The sequence below is a fragment of the Athene noctua genome, chromosome 5 (assembly GCF_965140245.1).
Source record: "Athene noctua chromosome 5, bAthNoc1.hap1.1, whole genome shotgun sequence".
Classification (NCBI taxonomy): domain Eukaryota; kingdom Metazoa; phylum Chordata; class Aves; order Strigiformes; family Strigidae; genus Athene; species Athene noctua.
This window is the reverse complement of record NC_134041.1, coordinates 33,135,787-33,162,513: the sequence shown is the minus strand read 5'-3', so window position 1 is coordinate 33,162,513 and position 26,727 is coordinate 33,135,787. Positions and strand designations below refer to the sequence as shown.

The 26,727-nt window shown below is 43.1% G+C and overlaps 1 protein-coding gene, 1 long non-coding RNA gene and 7 other non-coding genes across 10 annotated transcripts; 1 reads left to right on the top strand and 8 right to left on the bottom strand.

The window, feature by feature from the left end:
• The first annotated feature begins 12,866 nt into the window (after nt 1-12,866).
• On the top strand, nt 12,867-19,441 carry HEBP2 (heme binding protein 2). The gene is made up of 5 exons (XM_074907013.1): nt 12,867-13,032; nt 15,256-15,340; nt 15,684-15,819; nt 16,066-16,231; nt 17,453-19,441. Exons 2-5 carry the CDS (start codon nt 15,266-15,268, stop codon nt 17,625-17,627), a joined length of 552 nt encoding a protein of 183 aa, XP_074763114.1. The 5' UTR covers nt 12,867-13,032; nt 15,256-15,265; the 3' UTR covers nt 17,628-19,441.
• A 106-nt stretch (nt 19,442-19,547) lies between these two features.
• Nucleotides 19,548-26,696, bottom strand: LOC141960845 (uncharacterized). Of its 2 annotated transcripts, none has more exons than XR_012633702.1 (12): nt 26,631-26,696; nt 25,348-25,394; nt 24,786-24,825; nt 24,482-24,528; nt 24,058-24,089; nt 23,460-23,657; nt 22,438-22,463; nt 21,927-21,975; nt 21,297-21,348; nt 20,079-20,109; nt 19,844-19,886; nt 19,548-19,671 (listed from the first exon to the last, which is right to left on the bottom strand). It is a non-coding gene; the product is annotated as an uncharacterized LOC141960845 (long non-coding RNA). The 2 variants fall into 2 exon arrangements; XR_012633703.1 differs by having other exon boundaries at nt 23,501-23,657.
• LOC141961556 (small nucleolar RNA SNORD47) lies at nt 19,954-20,027 on the bottom strand. Its single transcript, XR_012633788.1, has one exon. It is a non-coding gene; the product is annotated as a small nucleolar RNA SNORD47 (small nucleolar RNA).
• On the bottom strand, nt 21,412-21,490 carry LOC141961548 (small nucleolar RNA SNORD79). Its single transcript, XR_012633780.1, has one exon. It is a non-coding gene; the product is annotated as a small nucleolar RNA SNORD79 (small nucleolar RNA).
• On the bottom strand, nt 23,915-24,000 carry LOC141961559 (small nucleolar RNA snR60/Z15/Z230/Z193/J17). The gene has a single exon (XR_012633791.1). It is a non-coding gene; the product is annotated as a small nucleolar RNA snR60/Z15/Z230/Z193/J17 (small nucleolar RNA).
• On the bottom strand, nt 24,174-24,254 carry LOC141961558 (small nucleolar RNA snR60/Z15/Z230/Z193/J17). Its single transcript, XR_012633790.1, has one exon. It is a non-coding gene; the product is annotated as a small nucleolar RNA snR60/Z15/Z230/Z193/J17 (small nucleolar RNA).
• LOC141961547 (small nucleolar RNA SNORD24) lies at nt 24,598-24,679 on the bottom strand. Its single transcript, XR_012633779.1, has one exon. It is a non-coding gene; the product is annotated as a small nucleolar RNA SNORD24 (small nucleolar RNA).
• LOC141961563 (small nucleolar RNA SNORD75) lies at nt 24,902-24,968 on the bottom strand. The gene has a single exon (XR_012633795.1). It is a non-coding gene; the product is annotated as a small nucleolar RNA SNORD75 (small nucleolar RNA).
• On the bottom strand, nt 25,748-25,825 carry LOC141961557 (small nucleolar RNA SNORD74). Its single transcript, XR_012633789.1, has one exon. It is a non-coding gene; the product is annotated as a small nucleolar RNA SNORD74 (small nucleolar RNA).
• Nucleotides 26,697-26,727: the final 31 nt, after the last annotated feature.

Here is a 26,727-nt window from a genome sequence, read left to right as displayed (position 1 = left end):
GGAAAGGTGTACTCTTCATGGGTAAAAAACTGGACGGCCAAGCCTGAAATACAGTGGTTAATGGAGTTAAGTCCAGTTGGTAGCCAGTCACAAGTGGTGTCCCCCAGGGCTCAGTACTAGATCAGAAGTCTGATGGGGAGTGGCTGAGGGAACTGGGGGTGTTTAGCCTGAAGAAAAGGAGGCTGAGGGGAGACATTATGGCTCTCTACAACTCCCCAAAAGGAAGTTGTAGCAAAGTGGGTGTCAGTCTCTTCTCCCAAGCCACAAGTGATACAAGAGGAAATGGCCTCAAGTTGCAGCAGGGGAGGTTTAGATTGGATATTTGGAAAAATTTTCTTCACCCAAACACTGGAACAGGCTGCCGAGGGAAGTGGTGGAGTCACCATCCCTGGAGGTATTTAAAAGACATGTAGATGTTGCACTTAGGGACACAGTTTAGTGGTGGACTTGGAAGTTCTAGGTTAACAGTTGGACTCGATGATCTTAAAGGTATTTTCCAGGCTAAACGATTCTATGCTTCTGTGATTCTAGAGCAGTTATGAGGAGTCTAAGGGGGATTTAAGATCTATTTGGAAGCATTTTGCTGCTGCTTCAAGCAGTGTGGAAAAATTTTAGATATTAGTGTTTAGAGGATTTTCAGAGAGGTAGAATGGAGATTTTAGAGGAATTTATAGCTTCTCACCATTGTTTATAGCTGATTAGAAGAGCTGTAGAACTCTTTAGATGGGTTGTAGAGCAGTGTAGTGAATTTTAGAGGTATTTGGAGCTGTTTAAACGAGTCCAGACTAGTTTAGTGACAACCCTTGAGTGTTTTAGAATTAGTTAAATGATTTTAAAAGGTGTATTTTAGGGTGTGTAATAATAGCTCTTTAAGAGCTCATCAGAGGTGTTTTGTAGATATCCTGGTATTTTAGAGAGGTTTAGAGCACCTCAGAGCATATTCAAGGAGTTTAAGAGGTCCTTAGAGGAGTTTAGGAGGCCCAAAGGAAATTCAGGGATCTTCAGATCAATACAGAGGAGTTCTAGATAAAATCAGATGAACCTGAAAGCTGCTTAGAGGATATTCAGAAAGATGTTGGTATAGTTCAGAGGGCCCTAGCACTCTTTAAAAGGGATATTACAGCTCCTCAGAACTGCTTAGTGTGCTTTTGAGGAGTTTTGGAGGAATTTGGAGTTATTCTTCAGATCTTTAGAGTTGTTTACAGGAAGTTTAAAGGCATTTAAAAAGTGGTAATCAATCGTTAGAGATGTTTAGACCCATTTAGTGGCAGCTTAAGAGCTGATTAGGAGAGTTTCAGAGTGGTTTAGAGAGCATTTAGAGTTGTGTAAATTACATATGTTTTGAGGCAATTGCCTCATTGCAGCATTACAGAGGTCTTTACAGCTCTTAAGAACTGATGAAAGGACTTTTACAGCAATTTAGAAGATGTATACAGTGGTTTAAAGCTGCCCAGAGGGGCTTAAAATCTTACAGTAGTTCAGAGACATTTTGAGAAATTTTAAGGTTGCCCCAGCCTCCCCGGTTCAGTGCTGGTTCAGGGTTGGAACTGTCTTCCCACATGTTTCAAAGCCAATGGCTGTTTCTGACTCCTCCCACTGCCTCCGTCCCTCTCCCCCAGGCCTTGGGTGAGAGTTTTGTGTTTCAGGGCAGTCTTCGCTTACCTTTGTAAGGAATGCAATTATGAAAATTATGACAAAGATTCTAAGACTCTCTGATATTTACACAGGCTCTGTGTAATTACCAGAAGGACTGTGATTTAGCCAAAACCAATACACAAGTTATTCTACAGAGGTTTCAAGGACAGCATAAGTCCTGTTCAGCAGTACTACATAATAGATTGGATAATTACTAACTCTCTTCATTCCTCCTACACTCGTCTGCAAATGTATAGATACCTGCACATCCACATCCCCTTACACTCATGTCCCAAGTGCTAGCACACTGCATGCAACCAGCAGTGCCAATGACATGCATGTGAGTTCAGAGTCTTAAGAATGAAAGAAAGAAGAAATTAATTTATTGTTGCCATTTTAAAAACTTCCTCTCTGTGCTAATTTGAAAACAAACTAGTGGGAGACACCAAGTCAGAATAACAATTTAATAGGGAAATAAAAAAAAAAAAAAGAGGGAAAAAAAAAAATAATAAAGGCAGATAACACTGGGTTAAACTAACAGAGTCAGGATACAACCTGACACCCTGTTAATCAGGGTGGTGGTAGCAGTCTGGTAGAATGGTGGCTGCAGTCCCCCCGAAGCGGTGATCCTGTAGAAGAAGGTCTGCTCTTCCTTGAAAAGTCCAGTTGTGGCTGGTCCCTTGACTTTGCTCCTTTTGATGGCAAAGCCAGCTTCTAGGAGAATCTGGATGATTCTCTCTCCTTTCTCAAATACTTCCTTTGCTGTGTTTCCCCACACAATGATGTCGTCGATGTATTACAGATGTTCTGGAGCCTCACCCTTTTCCAGTGCAGTCTGGATCAGTCCATGGCAAATGGTGGGACTGTGCTTCCACCCTTAGGGCAGTTGGTTCCAGGTGTATTGCACACCCCTCCAGGTGAAAGTAAACTGGGGACTGCATTCTGCTGCCAAAGGAATGGAGAAGAAGGCATTGGCAATGTCAATAGTGGAGTACCACTTTGCTGCTTTGGACTCCAGCTTGTACTGAAGTTCCAACATGTCCGGCATGGCAGCGCTCAATGGTGGCATGACCTCATTCAGGCCACAGTAATCCACCGTCAGTCTCCATTCTCCACTGGACTTACGCACAGGCCATATAGGGCTGTTGAAAGGTGAATGGGCCTTGCTGACCACCCCTTGGCTCTCCAGTTTACAAATCATCTCATGGACGGGAACCACAGAGTCTCTGTCGGTACAGTATTGCCGATGGTGCACTGTTGCTGTGGCAATTGGCACCTGTTGTTCTTCAACTCTGAGCAGTCCCACGGCAGAGGGGTCATCTGAGAGGCCAGGCAATGTGCTCAGTTGTCTGATATCTTCTGTCTCCACAGCAGCTATCCCAAAAGCCCAACAATGTCCTTTTGGGTCTTTGAAATATCCATTTCTGAGATAGTCTGTGCCGAGAATGCACGGGGCCTCTGGGCCAGTCACAATGGGGTGTTTCTGCCACTCATTCCCAGTTAAACTCACTTCAGCTTCCAGTACAGTCAGCTGCTGGGATCCTCCTGTTACCCCAGAAATAGAAATTGGTTCTGCTCCCACATACCTTGATGGTATCAGAGTACATTGAGCACCGGTGCCAACCAAAGCCGTGTATTTTTGTGGGTCAGATGTGCCAGGCCATCGGATCCACACAGTCCAAAAGATCCGATTATCCCTTTCCTCTACCTGGCTAGAGGCAGGGCCCCTCTATTCCTGGTCATGGTACATGTTGCTTCCCTCCGGTGAATATGCTCCTGAGGTCCCTTCAAGAGGATCGGTCATATTATCGTTCCTATACCGTCTGGAATTCTGTGTGCGAGAGACTGGAGCAGCATTGACTCTAGATGAGCTTCTTGTGGTAGTTGTCCCTCTTTTTAGTTCACATACCCGGGCTGCTAAAGAGGAGGTGGGTTTTCCATCCCACTTACTCATGTCTTCTCCATGTTCCTGAAGGAAAAACCAGAGATTACCTCGTGGGGTGTATCCTCTCTCCCTGGTTGGGGGACGCCTGCTCCTAATGGCAGAGACTCTTGTTGGTTCTGGCAAGATGTGGTAAATCTCTTCCTTAAGTTCCTTTTTCAGTTTCTGATGGCCCTCTTCAATCAAGCTTCGGACTTGCTCAGCCAGTCTTGTTTCTACGGAGGAGACATGGGTGCGAAACGGGGCTGTGACAGTGTCCTCGTAAATTCTCAGTTTGTTGACCAAGACACCCACCCTGTCCTCGCCTTCCCTCCATTGCAGCATTGCCAGGTAACGGGAGTGCATCTCTGGTCCAAGGCGTGCGAACCTCAACCACATCTGTGACGTGCACTGGACACCATCCGGGCTCTTAGGAAATCTCTCGTCTTCTGAGAAAATTATTTCCAGCACAGCCAATTCCCTCAGGCACCGGATACCTTGTTCCATTGTGCTCCATTTTCCTTGGTGCACCTGGAGGTCTTCTTTACAAAGGTACCCATCCCTTACACTTGTCAGCAGTCGCTGCCAGAGGCTGAGAGTTTCTTGGGTTCTCCCGATCCCCTGGTCAATGACCACATCCCGGGACAGAGATCCCAGTTGCCCGGCCTCACTTCCATCCAGAATGGTGTCATTGGCTGCAGCGTCCCAGATGCGGAGCAGCCAGGTCAGGATAGACTCGTTTGTCTGGCGGGTGAATTCCCTCCGCAAGTCACGCAGCTCACCCAGGCATAGCGACCGAGTGATGATCTCTGGCTCTGCCTCTCCTGCTGGGTGCAAAGGTCCTGCTGCATCCTCGTCAGTCACTATGCGGACTGATTTGCTTTTTGATTTCTTCTTCTGCACGGGGGCAACTGCAATTGGTTTAGGCTGTTCCGGTTCAGTGATGGTTTGTGTGGAGATGCTTTCAGCGCCTTTGGTTTTTTCCTCCTCTGTGTCAGTCTGCGTAGACATGGATGCTGTTGTCTTGCGTCTGGTTTCTTTCTCCTCTGTGACGGTCTGTGTAGACATGGTGCTTGTTGCTCTGCTCTTTTTTTCCCTCTCATCCTGAGGATGCTGTGCCATAGCTCTGATACTAAGCATGGTGTACACAGTGCAGGTCATAGAGAAAAAAAAAAAGAACTGACAAGAAGATTATGCCATCCTTAACATCCACAGAGAACTCAATATTTCCAAAAACTGCTGTGTCCGGCCTGAAAAGCTGGAAAAGAACACTCTTTAATCCTCCCCCCAAGGTATGGGTATGATTGTTGAGGCCCCAGATGTAGCAGCCTAAAGTAGGACATGCAGACAAAGTTGAGTATATATTCCGAATTATGTACACTGTCTTGGAGGTTATCATGCAGTAGGCATAATAGACTAATAAAGCAGATTTTATACCCTACCCTGGTCTACACAGGAGCATTAAAATCGGCAGATAGTTCCCCATGTGCGGAAAAATATAGAGAGCTATGTACAAGATCCATGTAAGCATGTTGAACATTATAGCGAGTAGGTGGCTTCTACAATACAAAATGGTAATTCTGACTTTTCTCAGCAGCCAGCCCCACGTTGGGCGCCAAAATATGTGCTAGTTTGAAAACAAACTAGTTTTCAGTGCAGCTGCAGCTGCAGCATGCTGTGCAGTGACCAGAAAAGCATCACCCCACTTACCACCGAAATAAGCAGTGAAGTGTCACTGGTGCCAAAGCTCAGAGGATAATAAGGGCACCAGTGAAAACAACAACAAAAATCAGTTGCTATTTTTCCAAAACAACTATAGGAATAAAAATATGGTTTTATAGATTTAAGCAATTTTTTTATAAGGAAAAGAAATTAACATGAATGTCAGCAGCTTATCTAATTAACTCCATAAGGTAGGTAATTTCAAACAGGGAAGTTACAAACACTTTTTTCTTGCCATGTGCCAACTTAGTGGATTCACATATCTATTAAGAACTCCATTATTCAAATAACTAATTTGCTGAGGTAGCTTAACTGCTAGAGCCAAAGGCCCTGCAAGTGTCCTCCAGGCTCTTCTGTTGCTGCTGTGTTAACAATTCCAACATCTTCTACACTGACTACAATTTACCAGCCCTGTCCTTTACTTCTGCTTTCCCCAGATTACACTTCACTCTACCTATACACTATTTGGACATCTGGATTTCCCCATTTCTCAAGCTGCCATGAGTGCAGTTCTGGTTGTGCATAATTAAACTATAGTTTTGCTTCTGTGTCTCTCTGCAATGAATCAATGTATCCAGATATATTTTTCTTTCAAAGACAGACCCAAGTCTATTTTCAGAACCTATATGAAGTACCCAAGCCTAAATGATGGCAGAAATTCAGAAAGACAACACTGTGAAAGTGATGAGATTAAATGCAGTCTTGGCTGGCTGGTATTCAGAAGTACATCATCTGAGAAGCTGATGTGATGTCACTGTATGTAGAGCATCTATCTCATTTTCTCTGCTCTAAATCTAAAGGTGCAAAAATTAAAAGAAATACTGACCTCTCAGTTTATAAATCTGAATTTTAAACTGTTAAGTTGGATATCAGTTCTACCTGGAAGCTTGCCAGCTTAACTCTTCTAGAATTGAGCATAGCTTGGAAGGATTTTCCTAATTTAGGATTTTCTTAACCATCCTAACAGACATTCAGACTGGTGTGTCTGCTGGATAAAAGATGTTTAACATGCCAAGATGTTAATTTTTTAGATGTTAACATGCTTAAATGTTTAATCTTCCCATTAACAGTTCACTATTAGATACTAGAGGATATTCAAATGTAATGCTTTAGAAATAGAAAGAACTGTCATGCTACGCTGGATCCATTAGTGAGCTGAAGTGATAGCTGGCAACCAAGAAAGTTTGAGAGATTTTTGTATTAAAGTAAAACTCACCTCTGAACACAAACAACAGTGCCATCTGCTGCAGAACACAGCATTGGCTCCTCTTGAGAAAGAGAGACCAGGTTCTTCAAGAATCCATCTCTGAAGGCCTTTCTTGCATAATCTAAATAACAAAAATGCCCACCGAAACCCCACATCTACTACCAAAATCCCCACTGTTAGAAGATGGTAGAAGTTCTGATATGATCCATACTCACGCAACTAAGATCAGGAAGAAGCTTAGGAGACAAACCCTTAGCTAGGATAACTGCTCAGTTTGTGCTTAGGTGCTTAGCTGATCAACAGGCCAGAAAGAGAACACTTTCCTACAGCCATACATCACTAATGCTTGCGAGCTGACAGATACATTCACAATTAGACTGCAAGTTTGCAGTAGATTCCTCATGCTGCTTCACATTACCCAGTATGTACCACAGTGGTCCTCAACCCCTACTGCTGAAGAGCTATCTCAATAGAGACACCCCTAGCAAGAAGCTCACCATTTTTTTGTTATCTCTTCATGTCTTTTTGGAGAAGGTAGAAAATATTTTAGGAGAAAAGTTTCTTTAACATTTTTCTAAGACACTAGTCCTTATGCTCTGGGCCTCTTTCCATCATCTCTGGACATATTTTCAGGTCACTGAGACTCCATAGGGAAACCCTAGCCTCTCTAGGGCAATTTCCACATACCTGGGTCCTTTCCAGACTTTTGGGCTGCTCCCATCCTCTCAAAATAAGCCTTCAGCAGAGTCAGGAGCTTGACCCAGGCCCTGGGCAGAGGAGCAGCTTTTCTAGCAGGTGAGATGCAAGAGGCCTAGAGCTGCCACTGTGGTTGCTAACTAGTTCTTTCTCTGTATTGCTTGAGAGAATTATTTGTGGTACAGCTTGTTGGTGACTTAAAATACTGGACTTTCCTATTGGTAAGAAACAATCAGTAAATGCCCGTTCTCCTTAAGGCTGTTTTTTTGAGCCCTCTCTCTGACTAACATTCTCAGGTGATTTATGCCTGGCTCTCTCCTTCAGAGTTGTGTTTGCAAAGGTGTTTTCTCTCTCACCTTAGGCTATAGCTTAAATAATTTTTAAATACCATTTTAAAAAGCAAAAATAGCACTACAATAGTGTTGGAGAACGGCTTGCAGAGCAAGGCCATGGGTCTCTGCAGGAGCTGATTGCAGCCATCTGAGGTAAACAAAGGAAAAACCCAGGGTACAGTTATGCTTACAAAGGACTGTTATGTTAACCAAGAGAGAAACTGAGGTACACAATGGCCTTGAGTGTGATGGTAAACAACCTTGGGAAAGAGGGCAGGCCAGAAGAAGGAAGGTGTTGTGACATGCCTGAAGTGCTGCAGGGGGCTGGGATATGATAATGTAGCCTTTTACATGTCTCCAATAGATTTGTGAGTAGTATGCGTGATTATTGTAGAGTGCTTATATAAGGTGTGATTTCTTTCAATAAAGTTGAAGCTTGCTCTATCATTCACACTGAATCAGCTGCTTGCTTCCTCTGCCCGCCGCACAATAGATTTGTGTAAAGGCTTTTTTCTATGAAACATTGTAACCTGTATGACCTTAGTCCCATTTCCCTGTATGAGATGTTCTTATCTTGAAGGTAAAATTTCACTTTGTTTCATGTTCTTTTTTCTGAGAAGAATCTGTCAATAGCAGAATGTGGATGAATTTGTAGGGAAAGATGAATTCAATTGCTCTCCCTCCAGCACTCAGAGAGGACTGTAAGTGTTCTGTGAATTTAGGTAAGTATTAGTGCTGGCTAAAGAAGTTTACTGAAATAATTGCCTGTGGGGTTCAGCTGATAGCTAGATCCCTAAACAGATCCATATTAAAAATAACCCTTATTTTGGAAAGAAGCCAAGTTAATAAAGCAGTACATAAAGCTGAGAGGGCTTCCAGTCTCTCTGTGGGCTCTATGGACAGAAGACAGGAAGGTTTAGGAAGGTTTTCATAGCGGCTTGAAGGAAGGATTACTTTAGGATTAATTATCCGAACCTAGAATGATTCCAAAATATGACCTTCAGCAGAGAAATCCTGGAAAATGCCAAGTCAAGAGTGCTCTAGAATGGTGTTGGATGTAGGAAGCTTTTTATTTGGTTCAAGAGCAGTCAGTTCCGTGCAATCTCTGATGAATGAAGTGAGGAAGGAGTCACTCATTTAGCAAGGTTTTAAGTAATGCTGTCATTGAGTTGGCTGTTCAAGGTAGCAGGGAGATGCAATCGTTTCATGTGTCATTTGTAACAAATTAGCTGGAGTCAGGCAAAAAGCAGATGAACAAAATCCACATATGCATTTCCAGAAAGCAAATTATTTTTGGCTGAAGGCCAGTCCCATGGCAACAAATTGGTGTGCTGACATAAAAAGTGTAAATTAGAGCATAAGGTCTAAATACCATCTCATTAGAGTTATGGCAGAGATTTCATTTCTGCAGTTTGCAAGGGATAATATGGAACCTCTTTGGAACAGCACTATAGTACATTAAATTGCTTCTTTAGAAGCAGTTGCTTCTTCATTTCCCTTGATGCATGTGAGAATAAGATATAAAATGGAATTTGCTAGAAGGCTTTCTCTTTCTTTAGAGCAAGGAGATAAGAGGCTTCTTTTGGGACATGAATTTGCAGAAAACCACAATTCATCTAACAACATGCAAAGATGCTTTTGCTGCCCTGGACTATTACTTACAGTAACTACAGTAACATCACATGCTAAACTTCTTTGTTGTGAAGTAAGGGCTTCTGCATCATTTGATAAGTGTGTGCTTGCAAGAGCAAATGCCATTTATATGTGAAGAGTCTCAGTTCTTTTAAATCCAAATCATTATCGCATGCAAGGTTAACTGATGGCTCTAATTGGCTTAGGCAGAAATGCAAAACTGCCTGGAGCCTTTGGGTTGAGACCACTTGTTAGAACATGCATGTGGCCAGACTGGAGAACACATGCATCCCTCTGTCCCTCACACGCAATTTTTTCATATTACACTACAAATTTGTCAGTTACAAGAACATGCCTCAAAGTTATCATGAACATGCCTCAAAGTGATCATTAACCATACTGTAACAAGGCATTTTTTCCTGGGTGGACTTCTCCAAACCTGACACAATTAGGTGAATGAAAAGGATTAATCTTTTTCATGCAAGCAGTCTGTGCTTGCTTCTAGGGATAAAGGCAGCTTAAAGCACACTTGTACCAATTTGACAGCAGCTACTGTAGTGTTGCCACAGAGCAGACGTAAGCATTTTTGCTATATAGCATGTTGCTGAAGTGCTAAGGTTTGGAGAACAGGGCCCAGCCAGAGTTGACCTATAGATGAATCCTGTATATTTTATAACTGATAACCATTGTGCTAGTAGGTATTGTACTAGGCTATAACAAACCACCTATGCTGATGTAAAAAGTGCTAAAGGGTTGAAGTATTGAAGCCTGAACAACAGGCCCTGAGCCAAAGCTGCTATCTTAGTATGTAGTCATTAGCGAAGTGTGTATGCTTACTAGTGAAAGATGCAGCTTAGACAGAATATAATCAGTAGTGAGGACGAAATGCTGAGAGAATGTATCCAACATTCCTTGTTTAGCCTTGTTCAAGGCTGAGAACCCAAGTGTTCGGCCTTGTTAGAAACTCCCTTGGTTCTGCCCCCCAAGCCCTGGCCAGGCTCTGGGTGGAATCCAACAGGAGGATGAAACCAGATGTTTCCACTCAAAAAAAAAGGTGCAAGTTATTCTGGCTTGGTGATTTTGGGGTATATAAGGCTGGACCCTCTTGCAGCAACTTTGGAAGCCTCACCTACGGGTGGAGGCACCGTGCAGGACTTCCCACTTGCCGGGACAGGCTCTCCAAATCCTTGCTGTAACTGGGACTCCCAGCGACTGTGGGTCTGGATGATGGTAACGTATGCAAGTGGTGAGGGATCTTTCTTAATCACTATTCTCTCTCTCATGTAGTAATGATTTCATACATTATCCTCTATTTTCCTATTTGTTTGCTTGAAGTGCTTATTCTGTCTTTTCTTACTGCATGTTTTCTGTATTATTTGGTTATCACCAGTAAAATATGCCTACTCTTTCCATTCTGGTGTCCGAGTTTAATTGGTATCCTTAATCAGCAAAACAGTTGCTTAAGTCTTGTCTGGGCTTGCTATAGATAGGGTCTAGAGAGGGGGAAAATGGTAATCACAAGTGATCGTATCACAGGTCTGTCCTTACCCAATAGAAGCTGCTAGCCTGAAAAGCCATTACTTAAGTACAAGTTCATTATGGTGTTCTGTGCAGAAGTGCCTGATGAAAATAGTGAAGCTAAGCTACAAACTGCATGCTTTTATTTGCTTGTACCCTCATCTCTACTCCTTAAGGCAACAGTACAGAAAAATATTGCTTTGTCAGCTATTCTAGAAAATACCAGCCAAGTCCCAGACACATCTATATATATATGACATTGTAAACAGAGGTGTCACAGGTTACCATTGAGACTTCATTACTGACTAATTAGTTAGTACATTTAGGGCTCCTCTGTGGGCAGCAACTCTTTGCATTAGAGATATAGTATATGGTATTTTTACAGCCCTTTTTTTTTTTTTTTCCCCATGCAGTAGAGATAGCCAGGCAAACTAGCAGTATACATATGCTGTTGAACTTCCCTGTCATATGTTCTGCAAACTACTGGAACCTCAAGGTGCTAAACCAGTTCTTTCACGTCATTTTCCTGTGTAAAGGCCAAGGGGTACAGAGTTAGTGTACTCAGATTTTCCCTGGTGAGACGGGGTATGAGTGAGGCACTGGTTGAGACTGTATGTCCACTTCCAACAGAATCCCTTCCCCATCCTCCTAACTGCATACAGTTTGGATATGTATACAGTTATGTACAGAATCCATGTCCTCATGCCTACCCTACTGTTTCTTCCAACTGTTGACATGTTCTCTCAATGTGTATGTGAAAAACAAGAGTGTTGGAAAACAACCTCTCAGGAAAACACTAATGATTGTTCTCCAGCCTCAAACTACTCCACCAGGAACAGTTAGCTCTTTGTTGGGGACATCAGCTGGACACATACAAACTGACTGGGTATTTGTTCTGGGCCTCCCTGATTCAGAAACAAAACAAGAATCCACAGTTGGACTGTGTTTATCTACAGATTAATTGCCCCCCCTTTGAAAGCAGTACTTCTCTGTGCTAATGATTGGGGTAAATTTGTTGAGATTTGTCAAACTGTTGTGGCTGGGTATAGTTTTTCACATGGCCTTCTCTACTCTAGAAAAAATAATTACTATACACACTTGACAGGAACATTAGGGTGACAGAGTAAGGTAATAGTTAACCTTACACAAGCACGTGCCTTTGCATGCCTGTAGCTCCTGGGCGAAGACCCTGAAGTAGCACCTTCTCCTTCTCCAAATCACCCTGCTGATTTGACCCAAGCAGAACACAGGTAAAATAGAAAGTTTACACTGTAAAATGAAAGTACATGCAGAGGACTGGTTCTGCATTTCAGGCTTCAGCATGTCCTAATAGGCTCCATTAGTAAACCACTCTACACCACCCCATTTCTGTGGCTTTAGAGAGCTTTGTGGCTTTAGAAATAAGTTAGCAATCGCTAGTCAGCATCATTTGGGGCATTTTTTTATTCCCCCTTTCAGAATAGGAGTGTATCAGACACATCCTGATGAAGTTCTCTGCAAGCAAAGGTGTTTCCTGTTGGAAGTCACTCGCAGCTATTGATTTCAAACACCCCAGAGAGGTTAGCTGAATTTGGCTGCAGGGAGTTTGCACAAATCATGACAAACATGGGAGATGTTCACAGAACTCAAATTGTGAAGTTTAATCTGCCCTACTGTGCTGGCACCTAAATACGTCTAGAGTTGCAGCTGGTTAAATGAAGAGTCCAGCCTCACTTTGTGTATTATAAGCAGGACAGAATTTCACAATAGCTTTGTATAACCCCTTTGTGCAGATATCCAAGAGCTAAGGGGGCTCATTAGTCTCAAATACCACTCAGAACAGACAGCCATTATAGAACACTGTCTGTCTTTCATAACATGCCAGCAGAAATCGCATGAGGATGGCCTTAGCTTAGTTTGCAGCCAGATTTCCACCTACTGTTTTACCCCAGGGGTGAAAAGTCATTCTGCACCATCACTGTCATGTTATCTGAGTCAGGGTGGGGGACACATTATTTATGTGAAATTCTCCCAAAAGCACAAAACCTGCTGCTGACTGTGACATAAGTATGCAGAAAGCTGTGCAAACGAGGGGAAGTTACACAAGGGTGCAAAACTGTTTGTGGAGCCAGATCACACACTGGACCCAATGTTGCCTCGTGGGCAGTAGGTGGGGCTTTTGGCATTTGCGTGGGAGCTCCCCAGTGAGACCCGGAGGAGGAGAAGGCTACAACCTTCTGGTTTTCATAACAGGATCTCCCTCCAGTAGGGGTGAGGCATGGGCGGAGTTTGAGGAAACTAAAATAAACACTGACACGCAGCATCTTGTGAGTATGTGCAGCCCAGAAGGATAGTTTACAAGAGCTAGAAGGATAAGGACAGCTTAAAATGTAAGTATATCTACTTTGTCTGCTTCCTCAATATAATTAGTGGCTTGTGGAATGGCATATTCTGGCTACGCTTACTCGCAGCTTTGGTGTAGCCCTGGAAGATGCGTGTGATACCCTCTGTCCCTTTGGCCCGTATGTTAACAGCCGCAGAAAAAGCCTAAACACCCTACAGTAATATTTATGAGCAGATGGAAATCACAAAGCTAAGCTTTCCTGTAGATCTAAAAATTCATTCAACTGTAAATATTTGGAGGATTCCTTTCAGTTTGTCTTCCACTCCCAAAAGCATTGTTTTATGTAATTCAAAAACATTTTGTACATGCAGTCACCAACAGTACTGGCCACAAAGTTAGAAAAGACAGAGCTGTGAGAGATCTAACCAGCAGTGAAAAGGTGTGTCAGGGAGGGACTGGAACTGGCAAGTACAGGGACAAGCCAACTCCTAAGCAGCTACTACAACAGCATGTGTTGAAATAAAGGAATGTCTGCTTCTCTGCTTTCTAACACAGGAAGCACATGAAGAGGAAAAATGTGTTTTCTATCAAGTAGCAAGGAGAAACGGAAAGTGAAGTGATAGCAAAGCAACAGCATGTTTGCCTTTGAAATGACGATAAAACAAATTGCTGTAGGAAGTTTTAGTATAATTGCTCACATTCGCTTCTAATAAAGTGATTGGATTCCTTGCTTTATTGTTATGCTTTGTTGATTTGTAAATACTATTGACAAAAAGCTGTCCAGCGGGTGACGACCCATGTGGTAAAGCCTGCTGAAGCTGTTGTATCTTCAGGCTGGGATGGGGAGGGGGACAGCACTTGCTTTTAACTGCTGGCATCAGTCTACTGCCCAGTGGTTCTCTTATTTTCCTTTGCCGTGTGCGCAGTGACAACTGAAGGAGAAGCTGCTAGAAGCAGCTCAACACAAGCGCTCTGTGCACTACTTTGTAAGTGAAATCAGTGCTAGCATGATTTTTGGTTTTTTTCATCAAAGCTTTTCAACCTCATAGATCCCAAAGAGAAAGCTCCTTGTAGCCACCTCTAAGCCAGGGTGCAGGAGAGCATTAATATTATTCAGCAGTAGTTTACATGTCATAAGAAAATGGAAACAGGTAAGAAAGTAGTCAGGTAGCACAAGGCAGTTCTTGATTTTGCAAAAATAGCCATTCACAAACATCACACTAAAGACAGAATACCTTCAAGACTTTACCAGTGGAAGCAGGACATGTTGTGAATTGCATCAGTGCACCTTTACTACTAAAAGCCCATGCAAAAAGTAGAGCCACCAGTGTCAGGGCTTCTTGTGTGGGCAGCTATTAACAGTTGAGGAGGCAGAGAAATTAAAAACAACTTGAGAGTTTGTTCTGCTACCCAAGAACACGCAATTAAGTTACAGTCTGAGAAGAAATGTACTATAAGAATCAAGATAACTGCTGAATTAACTACATGCTGTCTTTGTAACACAAAGTGCAAAGGGCATCGTAATGTAATAGAAAGCAGAGAGTTTCTGAGGATGTAGGTTATGCACTGCAATCTGCCTGGTTATAACAAAAATCAAAAATTAAGGCTCCTAAAATCTCAAGACTTTTTTTAACTAGATGTGATTATTTCAGTAGTGATTTTGATTATTTTTGTTTGCCTTATTTTGGGACAAGTAAGAGGAAGTTGAGTGTTTTCATGTTTTCATCTTTTTCCTTCCATGTGAAGGCTTCCTAGGAAAGTAGCTACATATTCATAAATACAGAAAATCTCACTTATCTACAGGACTCTGAGGCTAAAGATCTTAAAAAGGCATCAGCTATTATGACATGCACAATAAAGTAATGGGCAGTCAATACCAGAGTACCCATCACCACCAAAACTTGATTTGAACCTCTCAAGTCCCTTTTACTTACAGATATCCACAAAACTGCCACTTGCTCAGCCTTCTGTTTGACAGCCAGGAAACGCCCTCACTTCATGGAGAAGCAAAGGCAGCATATCCTGAAAGATGAACTCTCCCACATCTGCCTAGAAGTAGTTTCTTGGTCCTGGTTCTCTGTTGGTTCCTTCTAGGCTAAAAGGATTTCAGCCCTTTTTGTTGAATCATTGGGGATAAGCAGTGGAATCCAGACCTTCCACAAATTCAGGGACAACTGAAACATTAGGAAGAAAAGCCCTACTGCTTTCTTCTGCCCCAGTTCTACTGTATTGATCGAAGAGAGGCCAATGAACTGTGTCTGCCTTTCAGCTCTGGCAAGATGATCAAATCCTTCAAGCAAACGTTTCTGTCCCTGGATCTGCAGTCCCCTCGGTGGAGCTCAGCAGAGACGATGGTAACCACAGAAGGCCCGGGGAGCAGAACTCTGCTGTCAGGGCGCTGCAGAGCTAAGGCAGATTTGGGATTCTGATGAGCGTGGAGGAGCTGGGAAGTTCCCACAGCCACTGCTCACACCCAACTGCAAAGGGGGAGATGAACACCCATTTATAAGCTCTGAGGAGCTCAATGGTTTTGCAAGGGAGGCACCAGTTTAACACAGGGGGTATGTCTGCAGCGAACAGGTTGCCCAATGTCATCTCATTGCAACAATATTTTCATGCCAATTTGGAAAAAGTAGCTATTAATATGTCATTTTTCATGTTCATGTCATGGTTACTGTGACTTTTTCTGCCTTTCAGGCAAAGGATTATGAACTGCGTCAATATGAGACGGCAAAGTGGGTCAGTACAGTCATTAGGGGAGAGACCCAGAAGGAGGCGATGCGCCAGGGCTTCTGGAAACTCTTCCGCTACATACAAGGGAAGAATGACAAAGGTACAATGGGCTGGGTTTGAACTGCAAGAAGCACAAGTGGGAGATGAAGCTAAATAGTAGTATAAAACAGTAGATGAGCTGTGGGACACAGAAGGTTCCCTCTCCTGGTCTAACACCTTTGTGACCCCGTCAGGCAATGATACCGGTGAGGCTGCTTTTAGGGTAAATCTGCATCGCTCTTTACAGCAGCATTCAGGCACTGTCTTTCCTTGCAGCTTAAACACTGTTTTTTTTCCTTTCCTCTAGAAATGAAGATTGATATGACCGTGCCAGTGACATGCCTGATAAAATCTGGCTGCGCAGACTTCAAAATCTCTTTCTTCGTGCCATTTGAACATCAGGACTACCCCCCGCAGCCCACTGACTCTGATGTGTTTCTGGAAGAGCGGAAGGCAGCAGCCATCTTTGTGCGGTAAGCAGCACCAGCACAGCTGACAGCAGGCAGCTACTGGAAGGGTTCATCTCTTATTGGTCTGGACTGCTCTTTCTTACAGCTGATTTTTAACTGTGCGTATATTCAGAGCCTTGATTGGCAAAACCTGAGCACTTGGAAATCTTCCTTATGCTTGGGTATCTTACTAAGAACAAAGAGGAATGACCAAGTTTTGAAACATTCATTTTCAACAGACTCTTAAATACTGCATTGAGTGGGTTTTATAGAAAGGCAGTCTACAGAACTCTCTTCCCCTGGACACATTCTGTGCTATGGAACATCTAAATCATACTTCCAGGCCCCTTTATTTGTAGTCCTGAATTCCAACAAAACCTGCATAGCACACATCTTTATTACAGGAAAAGCACCCAAAGCAACACATGCCCTCTCTGTATGTATTAAAGCCACAGGCAACAACCTGTGGCAGATAATGGTCTCAGAATTGCAAGCAACTGTTTTCTTTTTTTAGAATCCTAACTTTAAAAAATATCCTTGTCCTGGTTTTACATGGGATAGGGCTAATTATCATCTTAGTAACTAGAATAGTGCTGTGTTTGGTTCAGTACAGGACTTAGTGGAAGAATGTTGATTTTTTTAGCTGTTGCTAAAAAATCTGCTTTTGAACATCCCATGTCCTGCTAGTGAGCAGTTGCACAAGAAGCTGGGAGGGAGCGTGGCCAGGACAGCCGGCCCAAAGTAGCCAAAGGGCTCTTCCATACCACAGGGCCTTGTGCTCAGTATATGAACTGGAGGGGGTAAAAATCATTGCTCTGGCATCAGTTAACAGGTGGTGAGCAGTGGCATCATGCATCACTTGTCCATCTTTGGGTTTATTTTTTTTTGTTATATTCCTTTGCATTACAATTATTGTATTTCACTACTACATTTTAGTTATTAAACTGTTCTTATCTAAACCCAAGAGTTTTACTTCTTTTTTCCCAATTCCCTTCCCCATCCCACTGGGAGAGGAGGAGTGAGTGAGTGGCTGCATGGTGCAGTTGCTGACTAGAGTTAAACCACAGCCAGCATACAAAGCTACACGTTCCCTAACGGCTAGCTTTGCAGTTTACCTAGTAACTACAAACTGCATCAGAAGTGCTCAAACACTGCATACTTTGCAAGCCTGAAGTTTCCTTCTGTGACAATAAAAAGCAGAGGCTTTAACTCTTAAAAAAATCCCTCCCTTTTCACTTCTACCAGGTCCTTCGGTGGATTTGCCTCCCCAGAGAAATATGCTGAGGAGGCTGAAGTCTTGGCCAGAATCTTAAGAAACAGAGGCCAACCATTCCATGAAGACTTCTTCTACACTGCAGGCTATGACAGTCCCTTCAAGCTCTTTAACAGGCACAATGAAGTGTGGTATTTTAAAAAGTAATATGGTGGGGGGAAATACTAAGAGACTACTAATCAGCTCTGGTTGAAAACAGACCTTAATAATGGCTTTTGCTTTAGTGCAGAAGAGATTTAATTCACACAGGTACACAAGATCATGTCTAATTCATTTTCTCTAGGATGAAATATTCTGGCTAAAAAGATTTCAGCTCTTCCTACAAGTAACTTAAATTCAAGTAGATTGTACCAGCTGGAATGACAAACCTACTCCTCCTACTTCAAGGTTCTAGGGAGCACTAATAATCTGAAAAAATATTCCTGCAGAACAGTTTGGATGTCTAGTTTTACTTCTCATTAGAAGTGCTACAGCAATAGCTCAAGTGTTATGGAGAATGAGTTCTTCATCGAGCTGACTCTTCCCATCCTGTTATCACTCCTCAGACTACAAAGGTGTGGGAAGTCAAATTTTTCAGAGAAGAGAGTTTTGGGAAGCAACAATACCTTAGCAGGCCCTAGTGCCTCATAAGGAATAATTTTTTAAAACAGCATTATCAAAATCCCCCTCCACTTAGCTATTATTTTTCTCATGGAGGCTGGATATTGCCTTGCTCCAGACTAACACATGACAAGGTTAGACTAGAGTCCAGTGGAGAAGGGCTAACAGCATTCAAGTTGTACACCTGTTCTGGGCTCATCTGCACGTGAACATGCAATACAGGCCACCAGTAGCAAGTCTGGTAATTTTCAGACCAAATACACTAGTGTTGAGGCCTCACCTACAAAACACTGATTACTCCCTTCAATTATTTACTTTTGTCCAAATCGTGGTACTGGTCAGGGTTGGCAGTTCCACCCACCCTAATGGAAAATCTTCAGCCACAATATTCACTCATTCTGGTGAAATACAAACACATCTGACTGATCTCTGGTGAGATATAAAAATATCTGCTGACTCAGGTAACTACAACATCTGTTGATGTTGGTCACAACAGAGTTGGACAACTGGCTATTTAGACCCACACTTCAGTGGAAGGCTCAGACCCTCAGCCTGTGTGGACAAATGTGACCATGTTCGACCACACATCAGATTTAACTAAAATGGGGTCCCACTGAAGGGCAAATCATCAAGTCTGTCCCCCTTAGAGCAGTTGATCTGCAGTCAAGGACTCTCCCCCTGGATCATGACACTGCCTGAGACAACTTCTTGAGGTTGAGAGCCCTCATCTTTAGCAAGAGGAACATGTTTTTTGGTTAGCTCCTTTCTAGAACTTCAGCTTAAGTCAGCTGTGTAGTATTTGATTCCACTTGGCATCTGGAACTTGAGATTACTAATGTTGTAAGAATATTAATTTTTTAATTAGAATAAATTTCTTTTTAACTTATAACCTAGGTTAGTGTTGTGAGTTCCTGAAACATTAGACTGGCATAGTAACCATCAGGTTTTCCTTACCCTTTGTACCTTTTCTATCAGATACAAACCACTGACTAAGTCTGAGACTATGAGTGGATGCAGCCACACCCAGACTTCTCTGAGGAGTTTAAAAAGGAAAGGGATCCTTTCTGAACCTCATGACTCAACAGGAGAGTCTCCCTGACAGTTTTGTCCAACCAAATCCTCTAGTTCAGTAGACTCAACTTTGCCATCCAATCTTGTTAACCACTGTCACATTTACTATCAAACCTTAAGTCATCAACACTTTCACAAATTCTTATTAAAAATCACTTTTGCTAATACCTTGTGATGCTTTAAGTGATACAAATCACTCATCCAGAACATCAGGTCAACTGCAGTCTAGGACTGCAGTCAGACACAATTATGACACCTAAATTGACACACATGCAGAACTGGCATTTAAACTAGTTCAGCCTCTGCTCTAAATCAAGCATTTGATGCTTCTATAGAGTAGCCTAGAGCCATTTTACAGCAAGCTGTTCAAGTCAAGAAGCAGTTCAGAACAACAGGTAGAGTTTACAAGTATTTATTGGTTCCCATCAGTATCAGGCAAACATTACCAGTGTGGTAAAAAAAACTTGGCTTTTTTAGCACTGTTCACGCAAGTGTAACCCATTATTCTGCAATCTTCCACCTATTAAAGACAAACATAAGAACCATTATAAGGCACCAAACCAGCACAAGAAGCTTGCTGGGAACAACTCAGACCTTAGATTTTCATCTCTGTTCAGAGAGAGAGTTCAAGGCTAAGGTTATCATCATTTGTTCCAGCAAATAAATTTTGCTATTACTGCAGTTACACTCACCTTCTCAGTTCTTCATACAGTAGTTTCAAAGTTGCCTCCTCACCTAAAGCAAGAAAATACTATTAACACATGCAGTAGCACAACTGCTGAAAGCTCCACAGCAGCTTTGCAGCCTCAGAGAAAAGTGGAACGGAAATTTATATCACAGTAATTCATTTGGCAGAATCAAATTTCATCAGTGGCTACAAATATTCCCAGATGTTTTTAACAGAATTAATCTGCTGTGTGGTCTTACCCAACAAGGTTGCAGACAGCACAGTCCTTTCCTAAGAAAGAGAGACATTGTTTCAGAACAGACATCACTACACACAAGTTTATTTTATCTGTGAAATTCTATTCACCAAGCTAATTTTGCCTACTGTGATGGTTTGACTTTGGCTAAATGCCAGGTATCCACCAAGTCGCTCTATCACTTTCCCCCCCTTTCCCCCTTGTTTTCTCAACAGGGCAAAGAGGGGAAAGAAGATAAACTAACCCTTGTGGGTGAAACAAAAGCAGTTTTAATATAAGCAAAATGAAGCAAAGGTCCATGCGCAGAAGCAAAAGCAAATAGATTTATTCTCTACTTCCCATGGACAGGCAATGTCAGGCCTTCTCAGGAGCAGGGCTCCAATACAAATAGTGGTTGCCTCGGAGGACCAAGGGTGACACGCCCTCCCCCCCTCCTTGCTCCTTTCTCCCAGCTTTATACTGAGCAGACGTCATATGGTATGGAATATCCCTGTGGTTGGTTTGGGTCAGCTGTCCTGGTTGTGTCCCCTCCCAAGATCTTGCCCACCCCGTCCCACTGGGGGAAATGTCAGAAAGAGCCTTGGTGCTGTGTAAGCACTGCTCAGCAGCAGCCACAACTCCAGAGTGCCATCAACACCCTGCCAGCTCCCAACATAAACCACAGCACCGTGAGGGCTGCTATAGGGGAAAACCAATTCCAGTTCAGCAGACCCAGTACACCTATAAAGCTGGCAACTGACAAAAACTTCAACTTGCAACACCCCAACAGGATATACAAAGCTTACAAATCCCAGCTGAATTGGAAATACAGAATTACTAACATTGTAAGTACAAAGCTACTGCTTGCTTTGTGATACTGTCTATTCCCAAGAGAACATTGTAGTCGATGAGTTCATACATGAGTTCATACAAACACAGCTCTACACAGTTTATATACCCTTTACATAAAGTTTACCATTGACTACAGTTCAGGAATTGTCAGGGTATCTGCTCAGAAAGAGCCCTTTCTTTTCAAGTCAAATTTAGAACTACACAGAAGTGCAATCTTGCTTCAAGCACATCGTGTTTATTCCCATAGTAGCCAAAGATGGGAAAATAAGAATACAATAAAGGGAAAACAAATCAGATCTATTATAAGACTAATTCTAGGCACCATTATCTAGGCATTTAGCACAAAGACAATATTCCAGTAATTATTAAACTCCATGTACTCTACACTTACCTCAGACATAAGTCAGTCTTGTTTCCCACACAAACTCCCCATGATCTTCACTCTGTAACAGTGAAATGTTATTACCACACTCTCCTTGGCAGTTCTTCAGTAGTCTGAATGTGAGTACTGTTTCAGTGCAAGAGTCCTCCTCAGCTTCTTTCAGAGAGATTCCCATTGCTTAGAATTAATCATCACAAACAGTACATGCTTAGAGACACATCATGCTTTGTTACTTTTCTCTTTAGAAGAGGACCTGACCGCAGCATTACAGACCTTCCTCCCAACCACATCATTCACATCAATGAAAGCTCTAATCTAGACATTGAGACAACTATTTTACCATGTTACTTCAACTACTGAAGATCAGTGCTACTCCCTGCAAAAGTCCACTGCTTAATTTAACTAGCAAAAAGTTCAAATAACAAATAATTTTACTAACTTTGGTCAGCACAAGCTCTGCACTGCCAGGTTACCACACATCCTTTCTGAGACACGAGATACTCTGGTAGTCCATAGCAGTTACATAATTTAGCTGGTCCACAATATTTTTCAGCTACAGAAAGCAGTTCACATTTTAGAGTAGTATTCCTATCACACACTTCTGACTGCAACACAAGGATGTATTTGCTGGCAACTTACTTCTGGTGGCAGCGCTATCCAACTGTACCATTTCACAGCTGTACTGCACCTGGAATAAAGCAAAGTATCAGGACAGCACACAAGCAGCAACACAAGGATGACACCCAGCCAAGGTGCCTGAAGTCAGATAGAGCTAATTGCAGACCTCCATGATTGAAGTCAAGGTAATCCCATCTCATCACACAGGCAGCTCACCATGTCAGTTACCAGAAAGCTATCTGCTTTAGGCTAAGGCTGCTGTGGGGAAGAGGGCAAATACACAAGTAGCACCATCAGAGCAACTTCACGAGCTCACAGGCACACAGTGTGGTTTAGGACAAACTAGCCTGTCAAGGCTGGGCTTTATTCAGCAGTTCTCCCCTCAAGCATCCTCCTGTTTTGGCTAAGATGCAAGCAGCAAACAAACACTGCCCCCCCTCTACACACATCTCCCATCCTCATCTTACATGCAGATAAACACTTCATCGTATTTTTTTTATGTGATACTTGCAAAGCTAAAACAAGTACTTACATTGCAAGGAGAAACACTTTGGAAGCCTGCAAAGGAAATGCTGCTATTAGGTAGAGTCTAGCAGAAAGTTTTAGCATAAGCACAGTTGCAGTGAAATACTGTATCAGTGTTTAAGTTTTATCCTCATCGGGATCAGAGACCTGATTCAACATCATTTACAGTAGACTGCAACACTTCCATTCCCTTCCACGAGGGGGGCCTAAAGCCCCCTCCCTGCACCCTCCTCAGCACCCCCAATGGCAATTCAACCCCAGACTACTAGAACTGCATACAGGAGCAAACCTCTAGACTGCAGAGTTCAGTCACATGAACCTCATGTAAACACCTAAATTAGGAAAAGCATTTCAGATGCTAAATTTATAGTATTGTTGCATTCACCATTTAGTCTCAACAGGCATATTCTAGAAGTCTTTGTAACGCTGCTAGCCTGGGTTTGACTGGGATAGAGGCAATTTTTCTTCTTTGTAGCTAGAATAGTGCTGTGTTTTAGATTCAGTATGGGATTTGGTGTAACTTGGAGTATTGATAATACACTGATTGTTTTACCCGTTGACAAGAAATCAAGGGCTTTTCAACTTCCTATGTCCTGCTAGTGTACAGGGACACATGAAGCTGAGAGGGAGCATGGCCAGAACAGACCCAAACTGGCCAATGAAATATTTCATATTATACATCACACTCAGCACATAAGAGGGTTGGCTGGGAAGCAGGCTCTTTTCAGGGATTTTCCCTCCTCTGAGATCACAAGCCAGAACAGGCTGGGCATCGCTCAATCAACACAGTGCATCACTCATTTGTATATTCTATTATTATTTTATTTCAATTATTAAATTGTTTTAATACAGACTCAACCTCTGAGCCTGCTTACCTTTACCCTTCCAATTCTCTCCCCATCTCCCAGGGGAGGGTGACAGGATGTTTGCCAGCCAGCTTTAAACCACAACCATCACAAAACAGTAACTTAATGCTTTTACTATGAATGAAGCATAAGGGATCTGCAGGCACACTTAGGGTATTAGTACCTTTGCTTCAGATCTTCCAGAAACAAAATGGATTTGCATACCCTCTTATGTCCAAAAATGAACTCCCAAGCTCAACTGCAGCACAGACAAATGTTTTTCCATTATCTTCAGTTAGGAAGGCCTCATCTTCACCAACACCATCAGCAGGTGAAACAGCTTCTCCCACACTGGAGACACAGGTATCCTCTACCCAAGGGCCTGCAAAGCAACAAGTTATAAAACTTGAGGCACTAACACCAGATTTTGTGTTACTGCCAAGACTTTTTGATATAGTCAATTTTCTCTGCTGTATTTATGCTCAATTTCACAAGCCCAGCCTACTCCCCATCCTTCTATTCATCCTACTAAAATTTTTTAATTTACTGATCTTTTGAGACAAATTTTCAAAACATTCATGGAGCAAAAGTTTCACCCTCAGGTATACACAGGAATTGTGCAACAGCCAAAGGTACAGGAGGCTGCATCAGATAGGAGCAAAAGACAGTAACAGCGTGATCACCATGGGTCATCTGCTGAACTATGCTGTCATCACACACAGCCTTTTCACACACCAGGGAGATAAATTATTTTTTGCCGAGGCAGGCAATACAGTATTTACCTTGCAAAGCTTACAGTTTCATCTCCCAGTGTCTGCAATGAAAGATAAGAAAAAAAAAATCAGACTCCCTCAGCCTTTGTAGCCAAGCCTACACCTAGCAAAGAGGTCACAAGAGCCGTATACATCAGATAGGAGCGAAAGACAAAACTGTTCATCACAGGATGTTCTGCTGAACTATGCCATCATCACTGTATCTGCTTTGGAGTAACAGCACCAAGCAACCGCCTCTTGTGACAGTGTTGAAAAACTGAAGTTCCACAAATAAGATACTGGAATATTAGAAATTATCAAACTGTTTCTGCATATTAGTAGAAATTTATCCCAAAGTACTTCCCTCCCATTTTACACATCCCACCCTTTCTACTGAAGTGTTTGAACAGTTCCATGAAGAAACTCCTACACAGACCATGCACTGCTCACTCACCAGGTGGGTGTTTATTCTGCAGGTCTCCCAAGGGCATAATTCAAATCCTGGAAGAAAAAAATCTTATGAACAGCATGTTCAGAAGTCAAAACATCAAAGGGAATTCTAAGTTGCTGTGCCTCAGAGGAAGGTTATGGTGGTATAAGTGCTCATCATTTTGTTGGTCAAGAGTAGCAAATAACTGTCATCATTGCGGCACCAGAAGGAAAAATTTGCTCTGGGAATAACTGATGTTATTAGAACAAACGATACTGTCTAGACAAGCTAAACACCACTTTATGTTGAATTTTCAAGTATTTTTTACCTTGTAAAGTAGCATCAAGTCTCCTTATTTGGTGGCAGACCTGGAAGAGATACAAGTTTCAGACACTTGTAGAACTAGGGGGAGTACTTCTGGCAGTGACACTAAACACAGAAAAAAGCCTCAGCACATAGTTTTCAGAAATCACTTCTGTCCACTACTCTTATACTGAAACCATCACAGGCTCTCCGATTTCATTATCAATCCTGGTAAGTTACAGGTTTTTTGAAACACACATCAGGCAGTTTCCTCCAACTATTTGTTGCTGTGGATGGTGAAACAGCAGTAATGAAGGAAAAAAGTATCTAGTGTACTACTGTTGTCTGGTTACAAGATGACAAATGGTTCAGAAACAGGAGCCTCACATCTACTTTCCAGTTGAAAGAAAGAGGTGAGTGACTTCCCCCAGTAGAAGAGTGAGGACTCCCTGAAGAGACACCACAGGCCATTACTGGATTACAAACACTGGTTCAGTAATTTCCTAAGTATTCCAGACTAGTTGCAGTTAAGTGTACCTGCACATTATCTTTCAGTTTAAACTCTGTATTTCAGAAGCAATACCCACCTGTTTTGAAGCCACAAGAGGGAAGAGTGTAGTTGATGCATTTTTAACTAAAACAAGAAAGTATTTGTTAGTTTTTCTTCTTCTAAGAATTGAGATGTTCACACATACTTTTGAAAAATGTAAATAAAATTCAAAAGAATACTCTGTGCCTTAGAGTAAAGCTCTCCCCCGATGCAGTGTATGCTATGCTTCAGCTCCTTGAAGAGACAAAGCTACAAAAATAATTGCTAGCCCCTATTTGCAGAACAGAACTACTGAACTTCTTAAATTTTCTACAGCTTCAATTCCCGTGTACAAGCACCGGGTCAGTCCTGCAGCCATTAACCATCGTTTGGCTGCTCAGAAAGGACCCGCTGGTGTTTCAGCCATACCAGACACACCACTACACACTACTCTATCCGTGCCCAGCTCAGATATGTTGGTATTCATCACCCTCTCAGATGTCCCTACCAACATACTTCTCATCATGTGCAGGCACATGGAAGCCCACATGAGCTAGCAAAATGCTTTGTTAACCCGGGGCCTTTAATTGTAACACTTGCTAAGGACACCCCCTCATTTATCAATAAACTCTTCTGCAGGGGACAACCTCCACCTTTCCCACCACGGAAGGGGTCTCCCCAGCCCGGCATCTGTATTCAAGCATTAATTTAAAGGAGTACGCAACCCTTAATCCTACCACACTATTACGACGTTTTGCACAACACTTCCCATTTATCCGTCAAAGGTAGTTCCCTAAAGCCTAGCGCAGAGTTAAAAAACAGAGAAACCTAACAGTTATTCCTGCAGAAGGCGCACGCCATCTTCCAGGAGCATTTCCCATGGAAAAAGGGCTCCTAGGCGATACCCCACAAGCAAAAGCAAGCCCCACTTCTCACTGGGCACCCCCAAGCTATCACCCCACCAAAATCGAGCCCAGGCCCCACTCACACCCCACAGCGCCGCGGGGTGACAAGCCTCAAGGGCTGAATTTCCACAGGCCCGCCACCTCCGAGGGGCCTACGCTGGACTGCCCTTCTGAGGGCTCCCCCTCTCCCACACGACTCCCTGGCGAGGTCTCCCCTAGCACCCCCCCCACCCAGGGCCACTACGAAGCGGAGGCCTCTCAGCAGGCCGCAGCGGCCTAGGCCGGAGACCGGGCCCCGGCGACCCAATCCACCTTCATCCTGCCCGCCAGAGCCCATCCAGGGCCAAGCGCCCCACCGCAGCACATCCACACCACCCACCGCAGGCGCACATCGGGCGAGAAACACCCCCTACTCCCCCCCTCACTGGCAACTCACCGGCAGGGACGCGCCGGACGCACACCCCCGCCGCTACCGCGGCCCGAAAAGGCCGCTGCGTGGCCTGCGCTCGCCTTATATAGCGGCGGCGCCGATC

What these genes read in the sequence shown, in the direction of transcription:
- HEBP2 (XM_074907013.1), top strand. Translation starts at nt 15,266, where the DNA reads ATGATCAAATCCTTCAAGCAAACGTTTCTGTCCCTGGATCTGCAGTCC. An exon ending in GGAGCTCAGCAGAGACGATG is followed by an intron (nt 15,341 to 15,683) that starts GTAACCACAGAA and finishes TCTGCCTTTCAG; the next exon opens with GCAAAGGATTATGAACTGCG. An exon ending in GCAGCAGCCATCTTTGTGCG is followed by an intron (nt 16,232 to 17,452) that starts GTAAGCAGCACC and finishes CACTTCTACCAG; the next exon opens with GTCCTTCGGTGGATTTGCCT.